This window comes from Mobula birostris, chromosome 31, assembly GCF_030028105.1.
Source record: "Mobula birostris isolate sMobBir1 chromosome 31, sMobBir1.hap1, whole genome shotgun sequence".
Classification (NCBI taxonomy): domain Eukaryota; kingdom Metazoa; phylum Chordata; class Chondrichthyes; order Myliobatiformes; family Myliobatidae; genus Mobula; species Mobula birostris.
The window spans coordinates 19370923-19395154 of record NC_092400.1 but is presented as its reverse complement, the minus strand read 5'-3'; the positions used below and the strand labels follow the sequence as shown (position 1 = coordinate 19395154).

General features: G+C 43.1%; 1 protein-coding gene across 1 annotated transcript in view; it reads right to left on the bottom strand.

Moving 5' to 3' along the window:
• rhof (ras homolog family member F) overlaps positions 1–24232 on the bottom strand; it is a 49591-nt gene that overhangs the window by 3917 nt on the left and 21442 nt on the right. The window contains exons 3-4 of the mRNA XM_072247768.1: positions 7566–7675; positions 6669–6803 (exon numbers count right to left, since the gene is read on the bottom strand). Of these exons, the coding sequence (XP_072103869.1) occupies positions 6669–6803; positions 7566–7675 (245 nt within the window). The remainder of the gene's footprint in view (positions 1–6668; positions 6804–7565; positions 7676–24232) is intronic.

Sequence of the window (24232 nt, the reverse complement as noted above, 5' to 3'; positions counted from 1 at the left end):
AAACAATAGACAATAGGTGCAGGAGTAGGCCATTCAGCCCTTCGAGCCAGCACCGCCATTCGCTGTGATCATGGCTGATCGTCCACAACCAGCACCCTTTTCCTGCCTTCTCCCCATATCCCTTCACTCCGCTATCTTTAAGAGCTCTATCTAACTCTCTCTTGAAAGAATCCAGAGAATTGAGCTCCACTGCCCTCTGAGGCAGAGCATTCCACAGATCCACAACTCTCTGTGTGAAAAACTTGTTCCTCAACTCCGTTCTAAATGGTCTACCCCTTATTCTTAAACTGTGGCCTCTGGTTCTGGACTCCCCCAACATCGGGAACATGTTCCCTGCCTCTAGCGTGTGCCATCCCTTAATAACTTTGTATGTTTCAATCAGATCCCCTCTCATCCTTCTAAATTCCAGTGTATACAAGCTCAGTTGCTTCAATCTTTCCACACATGACAGTCCCGCCATCCTGGAAATTAACCTCGTTAACCTACGCTGCACTCCCTCAATAGCAAGAATGTCCTTCCTCAAATTTGGAGACCAAAATTGCAGACAGTACTCCAGGTGTGGTCTCACCAGGGTCCTGTACAGCTACAGAAGGACCTCTTTGCTCTTATACTCAATTCCCCTTGTTATGAAGGCCAACATGGCATTAGCTTTCTTCACTGCCTGCTGTATCTGCATGCTTACTTTCAGTGACTGATGAACAAGGACACTAAGATCTCATTGTACTTCCCCTTTTCCTAACTTCATACCATTCAAATAGTAATCTGCCTTCCTGTTCTTGCCACCAAAGTGGATAACCTCACATTTATCCACATTAAACTGCATCTGCCCACTCACCTAACCTGTCCAAGTCACCCTGCATTCCATAACATCCTCCTCACATTTCACACTGCCACCCAGCTTTGTGCCATCTGCAAATTTGCTAATGTCGACTGTACTTTTTTTCCCCTCAGAGGCTGCTGGGTTCCTCCAGCATTTTGTGCATGTGTTTCAAGATAACTACTTGAATCTATTTCATTATTTAGAGATACTACATGGAACAGGACCTTCTTGCCCAGCGACCCACCTACTTAAGCCTAGTCCAATCGCAGGACAATTTACAATGGCCAATTAATTAACCTACGAACCAGTAAGTCTTTGGTATGTGAGGGGGAAACCCGTGCATTCACTCCTCCCAGACAGCACCGGAACTGAACTCCGAATTCCAGCACGCTGAGCTGCAACAGCGTTGCGCTACCCCACCATGAATTTTGTGCACGCTTGCATGTCTGTCTAAAGGGAGAGACGGTGAAGAGAAGTGGTGATAGCATTCGGTAGCAGTTAGTGCAGTGCTTTACAGCGCCAGCGGTTCAACTGTTGCCTCCGTCTGTAAGGTCTTTGTGTGTTCTCCCCACGACCCTGTGAGTTTCCCCCGGGTGCTCCGGTGTTCTCCTACACTGGGCATGGTGATGGTGTAGCTGTTAGGGCGACAGCCGTGATATCTCGGGGCGTCAGAGTTCAAGGTACAATTTCGGTGCTGCCTGGAAGGAATCTCTGAATGTCCCCCACCGTTGGAATGCGCGGGCTTCAACCCGCAGTCCAAAAACGTACCGGGTCGGTTAACTGGTCATTGTAAATCGTCCTGTGATTAGGTTAGGGTTGATTGGGGTTGTTGGACTGGCTCATGGGGGCGGAAGGGCCGACTCCGCACTGTATCGCTAAATAAATGAATAACTTCCAAAGACACAAGGATTAGGGTTATTAAGTTGTGGACACTTGCAGACTGCCCGTAAGCACACCCTCGGACTGTGTTGGCCATTGATGCAAACGAGGCATTTCACTGTGTGTTTCGATGCACACGGGAGAGATAAAACTACTCTTTAATCCTTTACTCTGTACCACCTGCTGAGCTGGTGCAGGTTAATTAGGATCAAAACTGAATGTCAAGCTCCCTGGTTCAGAGTCCAATGCCCCACCACAATTGGACAGCCACTTTGTTTACTCTAACAGAAATTTTTGATGTTGATATGACTAAAGTTAAACAACTAAGATTATATTTGAGTAAGGAATGATGGGAACAATCTTATTGGCAAATGGACATAATGACGTTTTGCCTTGTATTCTATTATTGTGGTAAATTTTTAAGGAGGTCTGTTGATGTTTTGAGCAATTTTAAGGAATATGAGAAACCAGAACATCAGAAATAGCTTACAATGAAAATACCATCGTAGTAAACATGTATTCTGAGTAATGTGCTCGTCAGGTGTCAGCCTTGGCTCTGTGACAATGCTATAGCTTCTGTGTGAGAAAGACAAGGGTTTTTGTCCCACGCCGTAGACCTGAGTGCATAAAGAGGCAATGTCGGAAGGTGCAGTCTTTTGGGTCTGATCACAATATGACCGAATCAATGCCATTATTTAACCAGGAACAGGGGAGTTCTCCTTGTGCTCAGGATATATCACTCAATCAGCATCACTAAGCTAGACTATATAACTGGCCAAGCGTCTCATGTGTATATTGATTACCAGTACCCACACTTCAAAACCACTCAACTCAGGCACATCCTAAAGCTATGAAAGATGAAGAAATGAATATTCAATTTTTGAAACACTCATCTTTACAAATATTTTAATTAAAAGCCACAAATTAATTTTTAAATTTGGCTTGCTTTTAATGTTTACATGACTTTTAAGGAATCAATTAATTTCTCAATTAATGAAATGATATGGTAACTAATCAAATAATGCAGTATCTACAGAGAAGTGATCAGTTGATGGCTTGGATCAATACCTTTCTGTTAGAACGTAGAAATGTTAGAGAAAAGCATTTGAAAGATGATCACCCCACTCGATGAGGCTTCGAAGAGGATGCTGCCTGGTTTTCAGGACATGTGCTATTTAGAGGCTGGATAAACTCGGGCTGTTTTCTCTGGAGTGTCGGAGGGGAGGGGAGATCTGATGGAGGTTTATAAGATTATGAGAGGCAGAGATAGGGTGGACAGGGAGTATCTGTTTCCCAGGCCCAGGGTTGAAATGTCCAATACCAGAGGGCATGCATTGAAGGTGAGGGGGCTTGGGGTAGGTCATTCAAGGGGGATGTGAGGAGTAAGTATTTTTACTCAGAGTGGTGGATGCCTGGAATGCACTGCCTGGTATGGTGGTAGAGGCAAAAATATCAGAGGCTTTTCAGAGATGTTTGGATAGGCACATTGATGTGAGGAAGATGGAGGAATATGGACATAGTTTAGGTAGGAGGGATTAGTGTTTGGGTGTTTTCGATTTGCTTTTTAGCTGGGACAGCACAGCACCATGGGCCGAAAGGCCTGTTCCTGTGCTGCACTCTTCTATGTTACAGATGCAGAAAAAGGGATAAATGGAAGTGGTCAAAAGGGAAGGAAGGATGACAGAGTGACAAGAGAGATGATAGTAATGAGTCACAAAGATTGATCTATAGAGTTGCTAAAGAAAGAAACTGCAAAAAGGGCTACAATGAGAACGTTGGAAACATGAAATGAAAGCAGTCGATGCTCTGGGTGGTGACGACATGACACTGTTCAACTGATTATCAGGTCCAAAAGGCTGGAAAGTGCCCGGCTGGAAGGTGAGATAACCCTTCAGCTATTTTGGAACAATGTCAGATGTGACAGCCAGACTACTCGGGGGGGGGGGGGGGGGGAGTGGAACACAGAATTAGTGAAGACAACGCTGACTCGTGCAGTGAAAGCCAAGGCAGTCACCCGATAGGTGTCACATCTTTTTGAAGCAGAGGAGATCACACCGTGGGCGACAAACACCAACACACCAGAACCCTGGTTTACACCTGGGCTGCATTCCCAGTCATGAAAGCAGACGTGGAATCACCACGATAAGGGGTTGTTTTGACATCTTATTGAAAGAGATGTGGTCCCGACAGCACTGCACTGCAAACTTCTCTCTTCCCACTTCTGTGCTAGAGTGTGGGTGACAGCGTAACCCTCGGCTGGCTCCCTTCCATAGTTACAGTGATCTCATCGCTTGGCCGGGAGTGAGCCACAGAGGCTAGGCCAATGCAATGTTAGCATTCGTTGGGAATGGACTAGAGTATGAATGCAGCGATGTAGTACTGAGGCTTCATAAGGCATTTGTCAGACCACATTCTGTGTTTGGTGAGCAGTTTTGCATCCCTTATCTATGAAAGGGTATGCTGGCATTGAAGAGGGTCCGGGGGGGTTTATAAGAATGACCCCTGGAACGAAAGGGTTAATGGGCGAGGAGTGTTTGATGAACACGTCCCTTTAGACAGAGATGAGGAATTTCCTTAGCCACTGGGGACTGAATACGTGGAATTCATTGCCACAGACGGCTCTGGAGGCACATGTCATTGAGCATATTTAAACCGGAGGTGTCCGACAGAGTGATCAGCAGCACTGGGGCTCCACAGGGGACTGCCTTGTCTCCCTTTCTCTTCACCATTTACACCTCGGACTTCAACTACTGCACAGAGTCTTGTCATCTTCAGAACTTTTCGGATGACTCTGCCATAGTTGGATGCATCAGCAAGGGAGATGAGGCTGAGTACAGGGCTACGGTAGGAAACTTTGTCACATGGTGTGAGCAAAATTATCTGCAGCTTAATGTGAAAAAGACTAAGGAGCTGGTGGTAGACCTGAGGAGAGCTAAGGTACCGGTGACCCCTGTTTCCATCCAGGGGGTCAGTGTGGACATGGTGGAGGATTACAAATACCTGGGGATACGAACTGACAATAAACTGGACTGGTCAAAGAACACTGAGGCTGTCTACAAGAAGGGTCAGAGCCGTCTCTATTTCCTGAGGAGACTGAGGTCCTTTAACATCTGTCGGACGATGCTGAGGATATTCTACGAGTCTGTGGTGGCCAGTGCTATCATGTTTGCTGTTGTGTGCTGGGGCAGCAGGCTGAGGGGAGCAGACACCAACAGAATCAACAAACTCATTCGTAAGGCCAGTGATGTTGTGGGGATGGAACTGGACTCTCTGACGGTGGTGTCTGAAAAGAGGATGCTGTCCAAGTTGCATGCCATCTTGGTCAATGTCTCCCATCCACTACATAATGTACTGGGTGGGCACAGGAGTACATTCAACCAGAGACTCATTCCACCGAGATGCAACACAGAGTGTCATAGGAAGTCATTCCTGCCTGTGGCCATCAAACTTTACAACTTCTCCCTTGGAGGGTCAGACACCCCGAACCAATAGGCTGGTCCTGGACTTATTTCATGGCATAATTTACATATTACTGTTTAATTATTTATGGTTCTATTACTATTTATTATGTATGGTGCAACTGTAATGAAAACCAATTTCCCCCGGGATCAATAAAGTATGACTATGATAGGTTCTTGATTAGAAAGGGTGTCAAAGGTTGCAGGGAGAAGGCAGGAGAGTATGTTTAAGAGGGAAAATAGATCATCCATAACTGAATATGGAGTGGACTCAATGGGCTAAATGGTCTAATTCTGCTCCTATGTCTTATGGTCTCTTGGACAGTGTTGGGTGGGTGGGAGAGATGGTGAAATCACTCAGTGTTGAGATGGGCTCAGGGATGTATTCCTGGCTAGCACAGTGAGTGTGGGCATTACTGTAGACTTGCAGTAACAATAGCCCAGTGGTCCATCGTGTCCATGATGTATCACCACTGGGTCCAGAATTTTGACCTGACCTGTCAAGGTTAGTATGGGGTGTGATCTGTAGATGGAGATACATGTACCCAACATGCATGAGAAAGTCTCACTGTGTCCATTGTTATTATCAACGCATGCAACACATCCAGAGCTAAAAATCTGTAACACCTTGAGCCAACAGGAAAAAGCTGGCAAAATGGCAACCTGGCAAACTCATATTTCTCCCTTTATTGACTTTAGCTGGAGGGAGTCCGAGGTCCATGAGCCAGTCCTCATCAGAGGATCAGAGTTGGTGAGTGTCAGCAGCTTTAAATTCTTCGGTGTTATTATATTTGAGGACCTGTCCTGGACCCAACACATAATTGCAATTGTGAAGAAAGCACAGTAGTGCCTCTACTTCCTTAGGAGTTTCTGAAGATTTGGCATGGCATCCAAAACTTTGACAAACTTCTAGAGGTGTGTGGTGGAGAGTATGTTGACTGTCTGCATCATAGCCTGGTATGGGAACACCAATGCCGTTGAAGAGAAAATCCTCTGAAATGCAGTGGATACAGCCCAGTCCGTCAGGGGTAAAGCCCTCCCCACCACTGACAACATCTACAGGAAAGCAACATCCATCATCGGGGACCCTCAGGACTCACACAACCAGGTTCAGGAACAGTTATTACCCCATAACCATCAGGCTCTTGAATCTAAGGGGGAAGACTTCACTCAACTTCACTTGCCCCATTGCTGAAATGTTCCCACAAGCTATGGACTCACTTTCAACGATGCTTTATCTTACGTTCTCTATATTTATTTATTATTGCTATTGTTTCTTTATTTTTGTACTTGCACGTGTTGTCTTTTGCACACTTACTGGACGCCCAAGTTGGTGAAGACTTTCATTGATTCTATTATGGACTTACTGAGTACGTCTGCAAAAAAATGAATCTCAGGATTGTACATGGTGACAATTGATAATAAATCTACTTTGAACCTTGAAAGGTTATTTAGGAAGGAAGCTGTATTTTGTTCTGATATTGCATAATCCAGTCATGCGGTCACTATACCTGGTTGTATGTGATTGGTTCCTGCTGGGCAGCTCTCAGTCTTCTCAGGCGCTCTTTGTCCATCCGAAGGTCCGTTTTGCAGCCAATCAGCAGGATGGGAACTTCCTGGCAGAAGTGATTAACTTCTGGAACCCACTACCACAGTTGAGGAAACAAAAGTAAATCTCCAACTTTACATCACTTGCAATTATTGTCAACATTTCATACTTGTCACTCCTCCACAAAATTCTCTGCCAAAGCTTGCCATATTGTCCTATCAGTCTGTTGAGAATGAATGAGATGTGAGTGCACCTGTTATTAGCCTCAGAGAGAAGAGAACTCAAATTTCAGGAAACTGTTACAACTGTGAATCAGCAAATCACTGGACTATGTCGCAGGTATGGAGTCAGGACACACAGCATAGGAACAGGCCCTTCAGCCCATAATGTTCATGCTGACTCTTTTCCCATCTTCACCGATCGTTTTTGCCCATATTAGGATGTGCATTGATAAGCTGTAGAAAATTGATACTTCCCAACAAAATAGCGAACTAAGAGTGGAGACTATATAATTAAACTAACTTTTAAAGTTCTGGAGTTCATTGGGCTGCGGATCTTCTGCAATAACAGAGTTTAAACACGTTTAAACAAGATATCTGCTATTGAGTTCCAAACCCACCTTCATCACCGATAGGAAATGTAGAGCACCTCCCCGTAATGGTTTCCTCTGATACTTGGATAAAAGATGACATGAACAGATGCATTTCTATTTGTTAAAAAATGTGCTGAGCTGGGCTACCAAGAAACAGGAATAAACTAATAGAAGTTTCATTGAAATTAGTGGCAGTTTGAATCCCTGAATAATTTCAGCAAAATTCTAAAACTATGGTTGGAAACGGAGCATGATTCGTGGTCTCACCTTGATGCGGACGTTCTCGAAGCTTGTAGGATTTGTAACGTCATAACAGATTAAGATAACATTTGTGTCTTGATAGGAGAGAGGGCGGAGTCTATCATAGTCCTCTTGACCTAAATCAGACAGAATAGGAAAACAAGCAGAAGGTGATGTTCCTTTTCTTTTAGTGTTTTTTTCATGTTCCTTTTTAGTCCTCTATTTTTAAACCATTAATCAGATACATCACACCATGCAACACAATGTATGATATTCTGCAGCCACACATAACACGGTATTGAACAGGATACAATACAGATCAAGTTAGTCACGCAGTCCTTTTAATATACAAAATAGTTCCTGAAATGTACAAGTTTACAAGAATTCTAGCCAATGTGTCAAAGAGTTATCTGTCTATAATTTTTCTTTAACGTGCACCTTTTTAAAAAAAAAGAACAGCATTTATGTAGCACCTGTAGGAAAGAAAATGGCATTATAAAGATACTGAAAACTAGTACGAAAGGCAGGAAGTGAAGGCTTTTGCGTTTTAAATTGAGATAGAACCTTATTTCAGGAAGTACACTAGCTTGATTGGTATTGTAAGCAATAGACCATTGCAGAGTTATGGACATATTTGATGCATGGCTCACAAAACATGATGCAGCTATTAAAGATGATTATAATATTCGGGTAAGCACAGTGAGTACAGTACTGTGCAAAGTATTAGGCACACGTGTGTGTGTATGTGTATGTATGTATGTGCCTAAGATTTTTGCCCAGTACTGTATTTGTCAACGTGGTGTGGAGAGCAAGTATGTAAGTCTGGCACAAGGCGGAAGCAGATGCTGTTGGGAATGGTGAGGGTGGAGCGCCGTGGAACAGGTGGTACAGAAGGAGTGCCAGAGGGCAGGAAGGGGGTGGGGTGGTAAGTGTGCAGCCCTAAGACAACATGGAGGGTCATTTGATTCCAAACAATTGGTTTGTTGATCATTACTGAATGCCTCTCTGGTGCTTCCCACTCCTTCCCCTTTTCCCAACCATGATTCTCCTCTCCCTGCCCTTTTCCTACTCTCAGTCCACAACAGAGACACATATCACCACTCACATATGTCATGAAATTTGTTTTTTTTGTGTAGTACTACAGTACTTTGCAAAATGTTTAGGCATCCTAGCTCTTTATCTATAATAATAAATGTATTATACTGTATACATAAAATATTTATTAGTATCATTTTAAGACTTGGAGCATGTAATCCACCTCAATTTTTTTCAAAGCTGAGCCTTCCAGAGAGACTGACTACTTTTGTGGAGGAAGCCACCGTAAGAAATTTAGCACTTGACTGGTTAGAAGTAAATTCTACCCTCCAGTAACTTACAGAGGGGTGGAGGAGGGCGAAATGTCAGGATATGTTGCCAGGAATGCTGACTGACGAAGCATGAACGTTGGCTGCCTTGCCCGAAACAAAATACTAAGTGCCAAGCGTGGCCCTTCCCAGCTGAGGAAACAGCTAGGTGTGTGCCAAGAAGCAATGAACTGTCTGATTCATTTGGAAGAATACACAATCAAAAATGAGGGCATGTGCAAAGAGTTCAAAGTAACTTTTATTATCAGTCTATATACATACAACCCTGAGATTCATTTTCCTGCGGGCATACTCGGCAAATCTATAGAAAAGTAACTGTAACAGGACAAATGAAAGATCAACCAGAGTGCAGAAGACAACAAACTGTGCAAATGCAAAATAAAGAGCGATAAATTACAAGAATATAAACTAACTAGATAAATAGTCCTTAAAGTGAGATCATTGGCTATGGAACATCTCAATGGATGGGCAAGTGAGTGTAGTTGTCTCCTTTTGTTCAAGAGTCTGATGGTTGTGGGGGTAGTCACTTGATCTCCAAGCAAGTAACGTATTTACAGAAGATAAAGCCCACACTCCATACCATTGATTCCCAATGGGGGCAGTTATGTGTCTTAATGGGGCATTGAGGGAAATAAAGGTCATCGGGGGGGGAGGGGGCATTCAAGATTGTTGGCGGTAAGCGGACCTGACCGATCGTGTCAACTTGCTGCAGTCGTCAACATCCGATAGATATTCCCAGTTTGTGTTAATTTTTAAAATTTTAAATTTAGTCCCACTGATGATGGATAAGTACATACAGCCGGATCTCTACGAGTCTGAAGGCAATGAAACCTTGGATTCTAATCCCGCTAAGAAACAAACTACAGACAGTGTGTCAAAACAATGCTATATACCTGGAGTACAGTTTTATTCTGTTCCCATTGGATCCACGATGCCCTACATGTCTTATTTATCATACTGTATTGTCTAATGAAGCCACTAAACCATTAAGATTGCAGGAACACTTCCACAAAAGACGCACTGAAAAGGCTACCTATGGGATTAATCAGTTCCAGAAGATGAAAGAAGAATTTGAAAAGTGTTGCGTATTTGAGTCATTTGCCAAGAAAGCTAAAAATTACCTTGATAGTAGTCTCATTGCTTCTTACAACATTTACAAAATGATAGCAAATTGTGGGGTTTCATACAATTGGTGAAAGATTACTCTGTAGCTCATTGTATTGACAAAATGAGTGAATACACTGAGTATCAACTATGCACAGAGCTATAGAAAACAGAATTTGGGGTACAACTGGATGAGTCAACTGTGTGAGAGAATGCAGCATTGCTAATGGCATGTGTATGGTTTAGCAAAAATGGAAAAGTTTATTAACAAAATTCTTTTCTGTAAACAGTTAAAATCATATCAATGGAGAATCAATCTACGACTAGCTCAAAATGTATTTGAGGATAAAAGTATTCTGATTAGGAACATGATTTATTGTGATTTATTATTCACTATGCTGATCTAGTGGCATTTATGAAAAAAAGAAACTCCAAGTCTGTTTGCAATCCGTTGTGTAATTCATCATCAACATCTCACAGCCAAAAATCTCAGCCAGTTACTTTTTTGAAGATTGACTCTTGTAATATCTGTTACCAAAAAACTTAAAGCTCATCCATTAACTAGAATATTTCACCAGTTATGCCAAGATAATGATGAAGAGTTTAAATGCTTGCTTCTTCACACTGAAGAGCACTGGCTGTCAAAAGGCTGCTGTTGAAAATGTTTATTTGACGTTTTTGACACTGTGGTTAAATTTTTGCTCAAAGTTGACAAGAGCTTGGGAAACAAGATTGAACTTCTATGTGGAGATATGGCATAACTAGCTGATCTGTATGACAAAATGAACATTCTAAATATGAAACTGCGGGGTGAGGATTTCAACTTAATCCAGGCAAAAAGTGCAGTGTCCACTTTTATTGGAAAATTGGAAATATACATTGGGTGGGAGAAGAACGTTCTCACAGTTTTCCTGCATGGAAAGTATGGCACTCTCTTTCACAGACAATGATTTACAAGAGTACTGCTTACACCTGCAGTCACTGTAGAAGAATTTTCAGAATTGATTCAAGGTTTTGAATGATCTGGAAATTCTGGACTGGGTAATGGACCCATTTCTTTGCAAGGTGGAAGAACAGGAAGAGAGCTTGCAAGAAGAAATTATTGAAATTCAGAATGATAAAGAAGCAAAAATGCTTAACAAACATTTCGGCTTTTGTGGTATGTGGGTACACTGTCATACGAAGTTTCCTGGTCTTTGGAATAAAGCCAAACTGCTCTTCATTGCATTTGTTGAAAGAGGCTTCAGTGCAGTGAACCACATACTCTCAAAAAACAGAAACTGCTTGGACATTGTTACACATGGTGACTTAAGGCTTTTGCTGTCACAACTTTAACCAGACGTTTCAACTCTTGCTAAAACCATAAAGCTCAAGGATCACGTTAATATCAAAGGTACTGTATAAGCTAGGTTTAAAGACAAATAAAAATTTAAAGCAGAATCATTTTTCTCATGTTAGCATATGGTAGACATTTTTTTGCACTATGGGGGGGGGGTGCCAGAAAGTATATTGTGCCTAAGACAGACGTTAGCAAGTATGAAAATGCTGTGGGGGGCTTTGGGCTAGAAAAAGGTTGAGAAACACTGCTTTATATTGAACTGATGGTGAAACCGAAAGGGTGAAAGAGTTGAAGTATTCTTGCATCTCAGTGGACATGAGAGGAAGGAATTGCACCATACCATTAAGATTACAATAGGTCACCGAGAATACATTGGAACCCCGCCCAGAACTGGAAACTGTCTTCACTCGTCTGGAAGGGCAGGGACATTCGTTAACTAGGTTTAAAGACAAATAGAAATTTAAAGCAGAATCAGAAGCAGTGGTTCAAGCATCAGGTTATCTGTGGAATCCAGGAACTCAGCCCAAGGGAACGGCTGTCATGTGGGACAACACTGCATATTGTCCATGCAGAACCCTGGAGCTTTCCAGAACAAGGCTGGAAAATTGCACCAGGAACAGGGAGCCCCTCTACGTGAGAGTGAAAGTGTAGCCACAGTTGTCCAAGTGTGGGTAATAGTAGGTACAGCTGTGGGAGTGGCTGTGAAAATGCCCAGGATATGGTAATTTTATTTATTTTGATACCGTGCGGAATAAGCCCTACCAGCTCTTTGAGCCCCCCCTCCCATTTAATCTTAGCCTAATCACGGGTCAGTTTACAATGACCAATTAACCTGCGCCTTGAGGCGACTAGAACGGTCTGCAATTTGTTGGTTCAAGGGCATCAAGTGACATTTCAACTTGACTCTGGAGTAACTTGTAACGTCCAGCCGGAAAAAAGTCTTTAGTCTCAAGGCTGTCCAGTTGAAACTGGAGTGATTGGCTATCAATGTACAACACACCTACAGTGAGGACAAAGGAGATTGCAGGTGCTGGTCAGACAGCAACCGGGGAGGCAAACGGTGCAAGTTGACGTCTCGGTTACTGACCCTGCACCAGGACTGAGAGGGAAGAGGAAAGGTTTCCAGTTCCATCCAGCACTGACCAGAGTACTGGTCCCACTAGTCTCTTACACTGTTCTACACCAGAAACCTTCTTCCTCCCTCCCTGTCCTAATGCAGGCTCTCACCCTAAAGCATTGGCAATCACCTTTTGCGTCCACAGATACTGATTGACCCACCGAGTTCTGACGCTGGTTGGCAGATTCTCTCGACATGGTGAATCCAAAAAAAAACTCGTGGGGGATCTAGTCAGAAACAAGAGAAAATCTGCAGACACTGGAAATCCAAGCAACACGCACAAAATGCTGGAGGAACTCAGCAGGCCAGGCAGCATCTATGGAAAAGAGTAAACGGTTGATGTTTCGGGCCGAGATCCTTCATCAGGACCAGAGAAAAAGAGATGAGGAGATGAAGTGTCAAGAGTTGGAGGGTGGGGGGAGGTTAGGGCAAAACACAAGGTGATACGGTGGAACCCGGAGAGGGGGAGGGGTGAAGTAAAGGGTTGGGAAGTCGATTAGTGAAAGAGATATAGGGCTGGAGAAGATGGAATCTAATAAGAGAAGATAAAAGGCCATGGAAGAAAGAAAATGGGGAGGGTCACCAAAGGGAGGTGATGGGCAGGCAAGGAGATAAGGTGAGAGATGGAAAAGGGGATAGGGAATGGTGAAGGGGGGGAGGGTGCCATTAGAAGTCTGAGTAATCAATGAGGCCACACTCAGGTTGGAGGAAAAACACCCTATATTCTGTCTGGGTAGCCTCCAACCAGATGACATGAATATCGATTTCTTGAACTGCTGGTGATGCCCCCTGCCCCCTTTACCATTCCCCATTCTCATTTCCCTCTCTCACCTTATCTCCTTGCCTGCCCGTCACCTCCCTCTGGTGCTCCTTCCTCTTTTTCTCTCCTCCATGGACTTCTGTCCTCTCCTATTAGATACCCCCTTCTCCAGCCCTGTATCTCTTTCACTGATCAACTTCCCAGCTCTTTACTCCATCCCTCCCCACCTCTGGGTTTCACCTATCACCTCGTCTTTCTTCCTCCCGTCCTCCAACCTTCTAACTCTGACTCTTCATCTTTTTTTCCTCGAGTCCTGATGAAGGGTCTCGGCCTGAAATGTTGACAGCACTCTTTTCCATAGATGCTAGCCTGCTGAGTTCCTCCAGCATTTTGCGTGTGTTGTGAGAAATCTGATGTAGATTTAATCTCAGTTGACCAGAAAGATACCACATGCATAGAACAGTACGGCCGATGACCCTGAGTAGTGTAGTTGACAGGCAATTATTTTAGCTGTGTGTATATAGATGTTGCTCGTGGAACAGGAAAATAAGTACGAGTAACAGGAAAAAGTATGGAGACAGATAACAGGTACGCTACCATCCGAAGACTTGCCACTGCTAATGGCTGGAGACCTAGTCTTCATCACTGACACAAGGGTGGACAGAAAGTTGTGGCAACTTAATACACACCACACCCTGGATCATAAGAGGTCGCGGTACAGGATAGCACAAGACAGGGTCCACACAGTCCATTGCGCAAGTTTCTGGTTTCATTAAAAGTGTTTGATCTTTCATTTCTTAAGGAAGGATATTATAGCTGTTGCATTATATAACAGCTGGTGTAACTTTAAGACCTGTGACCATCTGTTGATACAAAGGTTCTGGTGAAGAGCCTTCGAAGAGTCTCTGAGGAAAAGCTGTCTGCTTTCACAAAGGAAAGGTATTGCAAAAGCTGCTGCTCATCACCCTGTCAAAGTAACAGAGACACGCAAACTTCGGAGAAAAAAAGTTATGTTGTCTGACAAAGTCAAGACAGGAAGAGAAGTAAAGCTCCCTATCTCTATCTTCACAGTAACCCCTAACCACATCCCTTTCCTTTTTATCATTTCAGCATTTTAGGTGAACAACATATTGAGAACACAATGTTTTCTCAGATTTTAAATAAGTAGATCTAAATTCCCAATCTTCTCGTCCAAGCATATTTATCTGCACACCTGAACCTGACGAGTAATTGACTTTGAACAGCAATCCATCAGAAAGAACTCCTTTATTATCCCATCCTCATGTTGCCTTAACCGAGTCATATCAAACCCTTTAGAACTGTAGATGAATACAATGCCATACTTATTTGTAACCAGGGCCATAAACAGGAAAAATTAGTAGTTTTTAATGGTGTTGCTTGAAGAAGCATCGTCAATGATTCAAAGGCACAAAGTGCAGCTGCTCTGGGCTTTGTATCTGCGAGCTTTCTGGCGATTTGGCCCGTTGTGTGATGAACTGAGGCTGAGGCTACGGGCCTGCTCCAACTGCTCTGCACTTTGAGGCTATGGACTCACATTCGTTCTGAAAGCTTGTTACTTCATTTTATGGTTTGCATGATTTTGATGAAAACATGATTTTCATCGTTTCCCCCCCCTCCCCCCCCCCCCGTGCATTAGGTGCTGGTCTTTTCTTAAAAACTGGGTTCTTTTCGAGTTTCTTGCTTTGTGGCTGTCTGTCAGCAGATGAATCTCAAGGTTGTACAATTTGTACATACTTTGATAATAAAATGTACTTTGAGTTTCGAACAGAACCATCAGTTTGACGTTAGTTCTCTTACATATAACTCTCTGGCCAAATTGCACTTCAGTTTATCCGCCCCTTCCTCCCCCAAATATCTCCTGCTTGTAATCCCATACCATCACGATCAACTGAAAGATAATGTCTCTAAAAAAAAAGCAGCACCCTTTCAGTGCTAGACTCTCAATCTTTTGATGTGGACAAGACAACAGCAGATTACCAGATTCAAATATCATAAAGATGGTTCGGTGGGGTAGTCACACTAAATGAAACACGCATTTCAAACTCTGACCAACTTTTTACTTATTAAGTAATAAAGGCATAAATGAGTTGTTCACACTGGGAGAAGGCAGGAGAAAGGGGTTGATAGGGACAATAAATTGACCATGATGGAATGGTGGAGCAGACTCGATCAGTTGAATGGCCTAATACTACTCCTACATCTTATGGTCATATGGTCGTTTAAGTCTGAACGTTCTATATTGGATGAAAATCTTACTCATTCTACTAGTAAGTATATATAATCTATGGAAGGCATAAAAAGTCTCCGAAATATTTTTAAAAATACCAAGAGGCAAATTCGGCTGTTTCCTTAAGATTAGGGATTGAATCCATCATTTCCGGAAATCTAAATGATTCTTATTAAATCCAGTTACTAAGTTTAGGAGAGCGCATGCACATTTGTTTTCCAGTAGACCTGAGTAACAGTTGCTATGTTGAATTAACTAAACACAATAGACAGGTTGGAATGTGTTCAGAAAAAAGAATTAAGATGTCTCATTGCACCAATGTGTCATTTGAGAAACTTAGCCAGAAATCCAATTACAATTCTCCATCAGTAAAACAAACATGCCGAAATTTTCTTACCAGCATTTTTTTTCTGATTAAGTTCACCTACTTGCATTGTGTGACTAAAGTTCTACATCCTTCTAAGATTTGCCATAGAGGGAGTACAAAGAAGGTTCACCAGATTGATTCCTGGGATGGCAGGACTTTCATATGAAGAAAGACTGGATGAACTGGGCTTGTATTCGTTGGAATTTAGAAGATTGAGAGGGGATCTGATTGAAACGTATAAAATCCTAAAGGGATTGGACAGGCTAGATGCAGAAAGATTGTTCCCGATGTTGGGGAAGTCCAGAACAAGGGGTCACAGTTTGAGGATAAAGGGGAAGCCTTTTAGGACCGAGATTAGGAAAAACTTCTTCACACAGAGAGTGGTGAATCTGTGGAATTCTCTGCCACAGGAAACAGTTGAGGCCAGTTCATTGGCTATATTTAAGAGGGAGTTAGATATGGCCCTTGTGGCTACAGGGATCAGGGGGTATGGAGGGAAGGCTGGGGCGGGGTTCTGAGTTGGATGATCAGCCATGATCATAATAAATGGCGGTGCAGGCTCGAAGGGCCGAATGGCCTACTCCTGCACCTATTTTCTATGTTTCTATGTTTAAAACAATGCCACAATGTTGGGGAATTTGCCAGAACTAAATTGCAGCACACCATTTTTTGTGGTGGACTTTCTACCAGACATCACTGTCACATACAACCCAGCCCAAAGGAAATCTCACGCGACTGCTGTTAACAAACCTCCATGCAAAAGGAAATAACGCTTTAAAATAAAGAGGCACCACCTATAAAGAAAAAAAAGTGAAATCCTGTTGAGTCCAGAAGCCTATCAATCTATTTTGAAAGAACGTAACTACTGAGTCTGTATAACCACTCAGGATAGACAAGTTCAAAGCTACTCCACCCTCTGAGGGAAGAAATTTCTTCTCATTTCAGTCATAGAGTCATAAAGTGCTACAGCATAGAAACAGGCCCTTCTGCCCATCTATTCTGTACCAAACTGTTATTGTCTAGCCCCATCGACTCCACACCTGGACCATAGTTCTCTATACCCCTTCCACTTGACTTAAATGTTGAAATTGAACATGCATCTAACACTTCTGCTGGCATCTCATTTCATACTCTCACTTCTCTCGTCGTGAAGTTCCTCCTCAGGTTCTCCTCAAATAATTCATCTTTCACCCTTAACTTATGACCTCTAGTTCTAGTCTCAGTGGAAAAAGCCTGCTTACATTTACCCTATCGATACCCCTCAAAATGTTCTATACTTCTATCAAATCTCCCCTCATTCTCCTATGTTTTAGGACAACTTGGATCACCAGTCCATGTAAAACCCATTGATAAGTAGCTTTCGTTGTAAAGACAGACATTTTTTTTTTTGTGTCTGTCACAGCCCAAGTTGAGCTAGTCCAATCAATGCTCGGAAATTGCAGTTCATGGTTCTCAACATCCTACCGTCCTCCCCTCCATGCAATACAGTGCTCACTAGTTATCGAAGGCCTCCCCTATCTCACATCCAAAACCGAGAATGGACTCAACCAAATAAACACTGTCCTATTGCACATGGTCATTCTGGACTGAGATCTCTAACGAGATTGCTAACGAGGCCACTTAGTCACTGCACACCACTGCGAGTGCTAGCATCACGCGACACGCCAAGTTAAAAAACAATGTTTTTTTTTTAACCACAATCTCTCACGGAACCCCGATTGAAAAACCCTGCTTAGGGAATTAGTCGTAATATATTCAGCCTTCCCCTATAGCCAGGCCTAAACAGACTGCCCCTTATTCTGATACTGTGCCTCTGAGTAAGCTGCAGATTTGTAACATTAGTCAGCTCCATCATGGGTACTGGCCTCCACAGTATCCAAGACATCTTCAAGGAGCAGTGCCTCAGAAAAGTGGCATCCATCGTTAAGGACCCCCATCACCCAGGACATGCCCTCTTCTCATTGTTTATCTGATTTCTGAATGGATATTAAACCCATGAACACTACCTCACTACTTTTTAAAAACTTAACTACTTAATATACATATATACACTTACAGTAAATCATTTTTTCTCTACATTTATCAAGTTTTGCATTGTACTGCTGCCACGAAATTAACAAATTTCACAACATATGCTGGGGATATTAAATCTGATTCGGGCTCCTAGATGTCTCAGCCAGAAGAAGCATTTACCCAGGCTAACAAGCTGTTTAATTATTGGTTTGATAACATCTCCTCTCAATTTCTAGACTCTAGAGATTACAATTGCAGTTCACTCACAGGGCAAATCTGACACCGCTTCATTCCCAAATAAAACCAAAACTGTACACTACATTCAAGGTGCAATCTCACCAACAAGTACAACTGGAGTCCAGAGCTCTTGGGAATTAGCACCTATTATTGTGTAGCACGTTAAACTGTGTGCGTTCCGTAGATGTGATTAATGAGGTGTGAGTTGTCTATTTTTGCGAATGACCATTCTGGTTTAAGGTTCTAGATGAAGTACTTACTAAGGGATTATCAGGCTATGTCCAAACTAGACCGGATAAATCCGTAACCGAAGCCTTTTCTCTTCGTTTTGACCCTCCATCCACATTGAGACGGCGTTTTCCACCCCGAAAACGGAGCTTTTCAGAAACGCTCTCCAGAGTGAATAAATCTGGAAACACCTAATATCCAGCGTAGTGTGTACGGGGTAACCGGCTATTTTTAAAACCACTGACATGACGTGCTGGAGCAAATGGTGGTGGCAGCCCGGCATTTGTTTTCTTGAACGCAACCTCCAACACCACAATATCTGACAATTGTATGGAAATACAAGATAACACTGATGCAGACACGAGGAAATCTGCAGATGCTAGAATTGCAAGCAACTGAAATTCCTGACGAAGGGTCTCGGCCCGAAACATTGACTGTACCTCTTCTTATAGATGCTGCCTGGCCTGCTGTGTTCACCAGCAATTTTTATGTGTGTAACACTGATGCAGACATGTTTTATACGTTTTACAAGGAGCTTTATTAATCTGTTGCTTGTGCAAACATTCAATAGTTGCAATTGTCACTTTTGCCAAGTAACTTGTTTTATTGCACATGTTAAATACAGCAAAATAATACAGAAAGACATGGCAAAAGTAAAGGCAAACAAATGAGGTAACAGCAAATTTCACTTTTGGCCAGTAACAAGCCTTATTGCATTTAGTTGTAGCTGTCATCCCTTTCATCGGTGAGGAGGCTATGGCTGTAGGAAATGTTTCCAGGGTGACCCTCTGTGGGAGTGGCGAAGATGTTGGTGGGGCCACCCAGGGGTCTGTGTGCCCGTATGTGTAGCTATTGTAGTGGCTGTGAGGCTGGTATTGTGGCGGTGAAAAGTACTGGGGGGGGAGCCATCATATTCCTCATCATTGCAAATCCCTCTGCAACAGAGTTAGTCAGTTTTTCAATGTTCATTGTCAGCTGGGTCATACTGTCTGTGAACTCCCTGTCGGTTGCCTCCATACGCTCCAGTATTTGTTTTTTAGTTTTAAGTCCTCCTGTCCGTCATTTGGCAATTGCCACCTCCAATGGGATCCCACCACTAAGCACTTCTTTCCCTCCCTCCCTCTCTCTGCTTTCCGCAGGGATCTCTTCCTACGCGACTCCCTTGTCCATTCGTCCCCCCCATCCCTCCCCACTGATCTCCCTCCTGGCACTTATGTGCTACACAAGTGCTACACATGCCCTTACACTTCCTCCCTTACCACTATTCAGGGCCCCAGACAGTCCTTCCAGGTGAGGCGACACTTCACCTGTGAGTCGGCTGGTGTGATATACTGCGTCCGGTGCTCCCGATGTGGCCTTCTATATATTGACGAGACCCGACGCAGACTGAGAGACCGTTTTGCTGAACACCTACGCTCTGTCCACCAGAGAAAGCATGATCTCCTAGTGGCCACACATTTTAATTCCACATCCCATTTCCATTCTGATATGTCTATCCACGGCCTCCTCTACTGTAAAGATATGAAGCCACACTCAGGTTGGAGGAACAACACCTTATATTCCGTCTGGGTAGCCTCCAACCTGATGGCATGAACACTGACTTCTCTAACTTCCGCTAATGCCCCACCTCCCCCTCGTACCCCATCCATTATTTATTTATATACACACATTCTTTCTCTCTCTCTCCTTTTTCTCCCTCTGTCCCTCTGACTATACCCTTTGCCCATCCTCTGGGTTTCCCCCCTCCCCCTTTTCCTTCTCCCTAGGCCTCCTGTCCCATGATCCTCTCATATCTCCTTTGCCAATCACCTGTCCAGCTCTTGGCTCCATCCCTCCCCCTCCTGTCTTCTCCTATCATTTTGGATCTCCCCCTCCCCCTCTCAAATCTCTTACTAGCTCTTCCTTTAGTTAGTACTGACGAAGGGTCTCGGCCCAAAATGTCGACTGTACCTCTTCCTAGAGATGCTGCCTGGCCTGCTGCGTTCACCAGCAACTTTGATGTGTGTTGGCAATTTCCTTTAAGTTTTTCTAGTCTGTAACTGGACAAACACGCACCAAGAATACCGTTTCCTCTTCGCTTGTTTTCTGTAGATGTGTCCTGCGCATGCCCAGTAGGAGGAGATTCGCCCAAATACCCATTTTAATGTGGACAGAGGTATTTTCAAAAACGCTTGGTGTGGACGCCTGTCGTTTTTATGTGAAACCGGCGTTTTCAAAATTATCCGGTCTAGTGTGGACGTAGCCTTAGTGTTAAGTTATCAGTTCCTAAACCACCATTTAAATCGTAATTCTTCTGAAGCTTTGTTTTAACAAAAGATGAAAATAGTTATGTGTTTATCTCACTGTGACATCAGCAGCACTTTATTTTCCATTAACACTGTGACAAGCACTTAATACACCTTAAAAAACAATTTCCCATTGCTGCTGCTGCAAGTACCTAGTTATTGAAAGCCAATTGAGTCATGAAGTACAGGCACAAAAGGTGAATGGTGAATTTATGTACAGCAATAATTAGTCAACACTTGAGACTCATTTCAATTCCATGTCCCATTCCCATTCCAATAAGTCAGTCCATGGCCTCCTCTACTGCCGCGATGAGGCCACGCGCAGGATGGAGGAGCAGCACCTTAAGCCTCCAACCTGTTGCTGTGAATATTGATTACTCAAACTTCTAGTAATGTGCCCCCCCCCCACCATTCCCCATTCCTGTTTCCTTCTTTCTCACCTTTTCTCCTTACCTGACCATCACCTTCTCCACACCCTTCCCTTTCTTCCATGGTCTTCTACCCTCGCCGATCAGATTCCCCCTTCTCCAGCCCTGTATCTCTTTCATCAATCAACTTCCCGGCTCTTTACTTCACCCCCTCCACCACTCCCAGTTTCACCCATCACCTACCACCTTGTACCTCTTCCTCCCCTCCCCCCACCTTCTTGCTCTGACTTCTCATCTTTTTTTTCCCAGTCCTGAGGAAGGGCACTGGGCCCGAAACGTCGACTGTTAACTCCTTCCCATATATCCTGCCTGGCTTGCTCAGTCCTTCCAGCATTTTGTGTGTGTTAGTTGAGACTATTAGTGGATTCGGTGCCTCATTGTAAAAAGACATAGAAGAAGAGCATGATACTTGAGGGTTTCAAGCCACGTAGGGAGACCGGAGATGCTGATGATCCAAATTTCAACATTGCAAAGGTGTACATGTTAAGGTTTGTGCCAGGGGTTGATGCACCTGTTATATTTTTGTTCAATTTTTGTGTAGGGAGGAGTGGGGGGGGGTGATAATCGTGCTACTTTCCTTTTCTTTCTTGGCTTCAAGGCTACCCAGAGAAGAAGAATTTCAAGGTGTATACTTTGATACTAAGTGAATCTTTGAAGGGTAGCAAATTGTGGGCGTGCTATGTTCACACCAGAAGCAATGACATGCTGATGGGCTGCCATAACACAGCACATGTTCAGACTCTGTTGGTTATTGACGCAAATGATGCATTTCCCTGTATGTCTCAACATACATGTGACAAGTAAAAGCTCACCTTTAATTTCCACAACCCAGATAAAACCAAGATAATTATGTCTGACAGAATGTATATCGTCCTGGTGGAAGAGTTTGTCACAGAGGCATCGATTTAAAAGTGTTATTTTGCTGTGAGGAATCCCTGCACTGAAGAATATTGTTGAAGTATCTGTTTCCAGAACAAGGACCAACAAGGAAAACAACCGTCAACCACCCGAGCTACACATTTTCCAAATTATTTAGAGAACAAGGAATCCTTGGGTGATGCCAGGTTGGACAGGAAAGGTGGGTTTGGGTTTGAATTGTTTGTAGCAGAGAGCTGATAGAGTGACAATGGGCCAAAGGATGCCCTTCAGGCTGCAACTGCAATGAGCACAGAAGAAATCATGGTTAATAAGGAAGAGGGGCCCGATAGCTGAAATGAACTGTAGGTCCCAAACATTACAGAAGCTGAGGTTAATTATCTTAAGATGGAAAGAAACTCGGTACTCACAAAGTCATAGAGTCAAAATGTACAGAAACATCGAACGACTATCTATACTGTTCCCAGTTCTTGATCCATTGCTTTGGTGATCCAAGTGCTCATCTAGATGTTTCTCAGATACTGCAAGTGTACCTGTCTTGGAACACCAGTGTGTTCTAGACCCTCCAGGTGGAAAAGGTTACTCTTCGATTTCCAATAAACCTAGGCCTCCAGAGTTAAATGCCTCTGCTACAGGGGAACCTTTTCACTATCGATCCCATCTATGTCATTTATGTATATCTCTTTTCAGTATCTTTCAACTTACTCCACTCCAAGGAAAACAAACCCAGCCTTTTCAGTCTCTCCTAGTAACAGAAATGTTTCCTCCCAAGCAGCATCCTGCTGAATCTCCAGCACCCTCTCTAGTGCAATTACGTCCTTCGCATGGTATGGCAACTAGAACATTGCATGGCCTAACTAATGTTTTATAGAGTTCTACTCAATGCTTTTATTTTCTATGCCCTGGTCACAAGAAAACAGCATCCATCGTCAGGCCACCCCACCACCCAGGACGTACTCTCTTCTCGCCACTGCCATCAGGTACAAGAGCCTCAAAACTCGCACCACCAGGTTCAGGAACAGTTACTACCCCTCAACCATCAGACTCTGGAACCAAAGGGGATAACCTCACTCAACTTCACTTGCCCCATCAATGAAACGGTCCCACAACCTATGGACGCACTTTCAAGGACTCTTAGTCTCATGTTCTTGATATTTATTGCTTATTTATTTATTTTTTATTATTTCTTCTTTTTGTATTGGCACACTGGTTAAACACACAAGTTGGTGTGGTCTTTCATTGATTCTATTCTGGTTATTATTCTATTATAGATTTATTGAGTATGACCAGAAATATATGTACTTTTGATAATAAATTTACTTTGAACTTTGAATAATCAAGTTAATCCTGTCCCTCGGGAACTTTTCAAATAATTATTTCCATAGACCTGTAATTACCTGTTTTAGTTCTTTTGCCTTTCCTGACTAAGAATACCATATTTGCTGTCCTCCAGTCACCTGGCGCCTCAACTGTGGCCGGAGAAAATTTGAGAATCTTGCTTAAGGCCCCAATGGTTTGCTCCCTTGCCTCCAACAGTGGCATGGGAGACATTTCATCAGGCCCTGGGATTTACCTAATTTTGTTCTCACCAAGATATTGAATACTTCCACCTTTTCTTAAAAAATGACACACTCTACAATTTCACTTTCTCTTTGCCTGAATTTTCCAATTAAAATGTCCTTCTAGTAAATTCAGAAGTATTTATTTAAGACACCACCTACATCCTCTGGCTTTATCATTAATCTCTATTTTGGTCCATAAAGAGACCTACAGGTTACCCTCATGTGTTAATAAACATAAAAGACTTTGCAATCTTCCTTAATCCCATCTCCCCATCTTGCCTCTTAATTTCACAAATACACTCAGTGATCACTTTATTAGGTACACCTGTACACCTGCTCATTAATGCAAATATCTAATCAGCTAATTATTCGGCAGCAACTCAGTGCATAAAAGCATACAGCATGGTCATAAAAGCATAAAAGCATGGTCAAGAGGTTCAGTTGTTGTTCAGACCAAATCAGAATGGGGAAGAAATGTGATCAAAGTGACTTTGACAATGGAATGATTGTTGGTGCCAGACAGGGTGGTTTGAGTACCTCAGAAACTGCTGACCTCCTGGGATTTTACAGAGAATGGTGCGAAAAACAGAAAATATCTAATGAGTTGGATTTCTGTGGGCAAAGGTGCTTCCTTCATGAGAGAGGACAGAGGAGAATGACCAGACTGGTTCAAGCTGACAGGGACACGAGAGTAACTCAAATAACCACATGTTACAATGGTGGTGTACAGAAGAGCATCTTTGAATGCACAAAATGTCTAACCTTA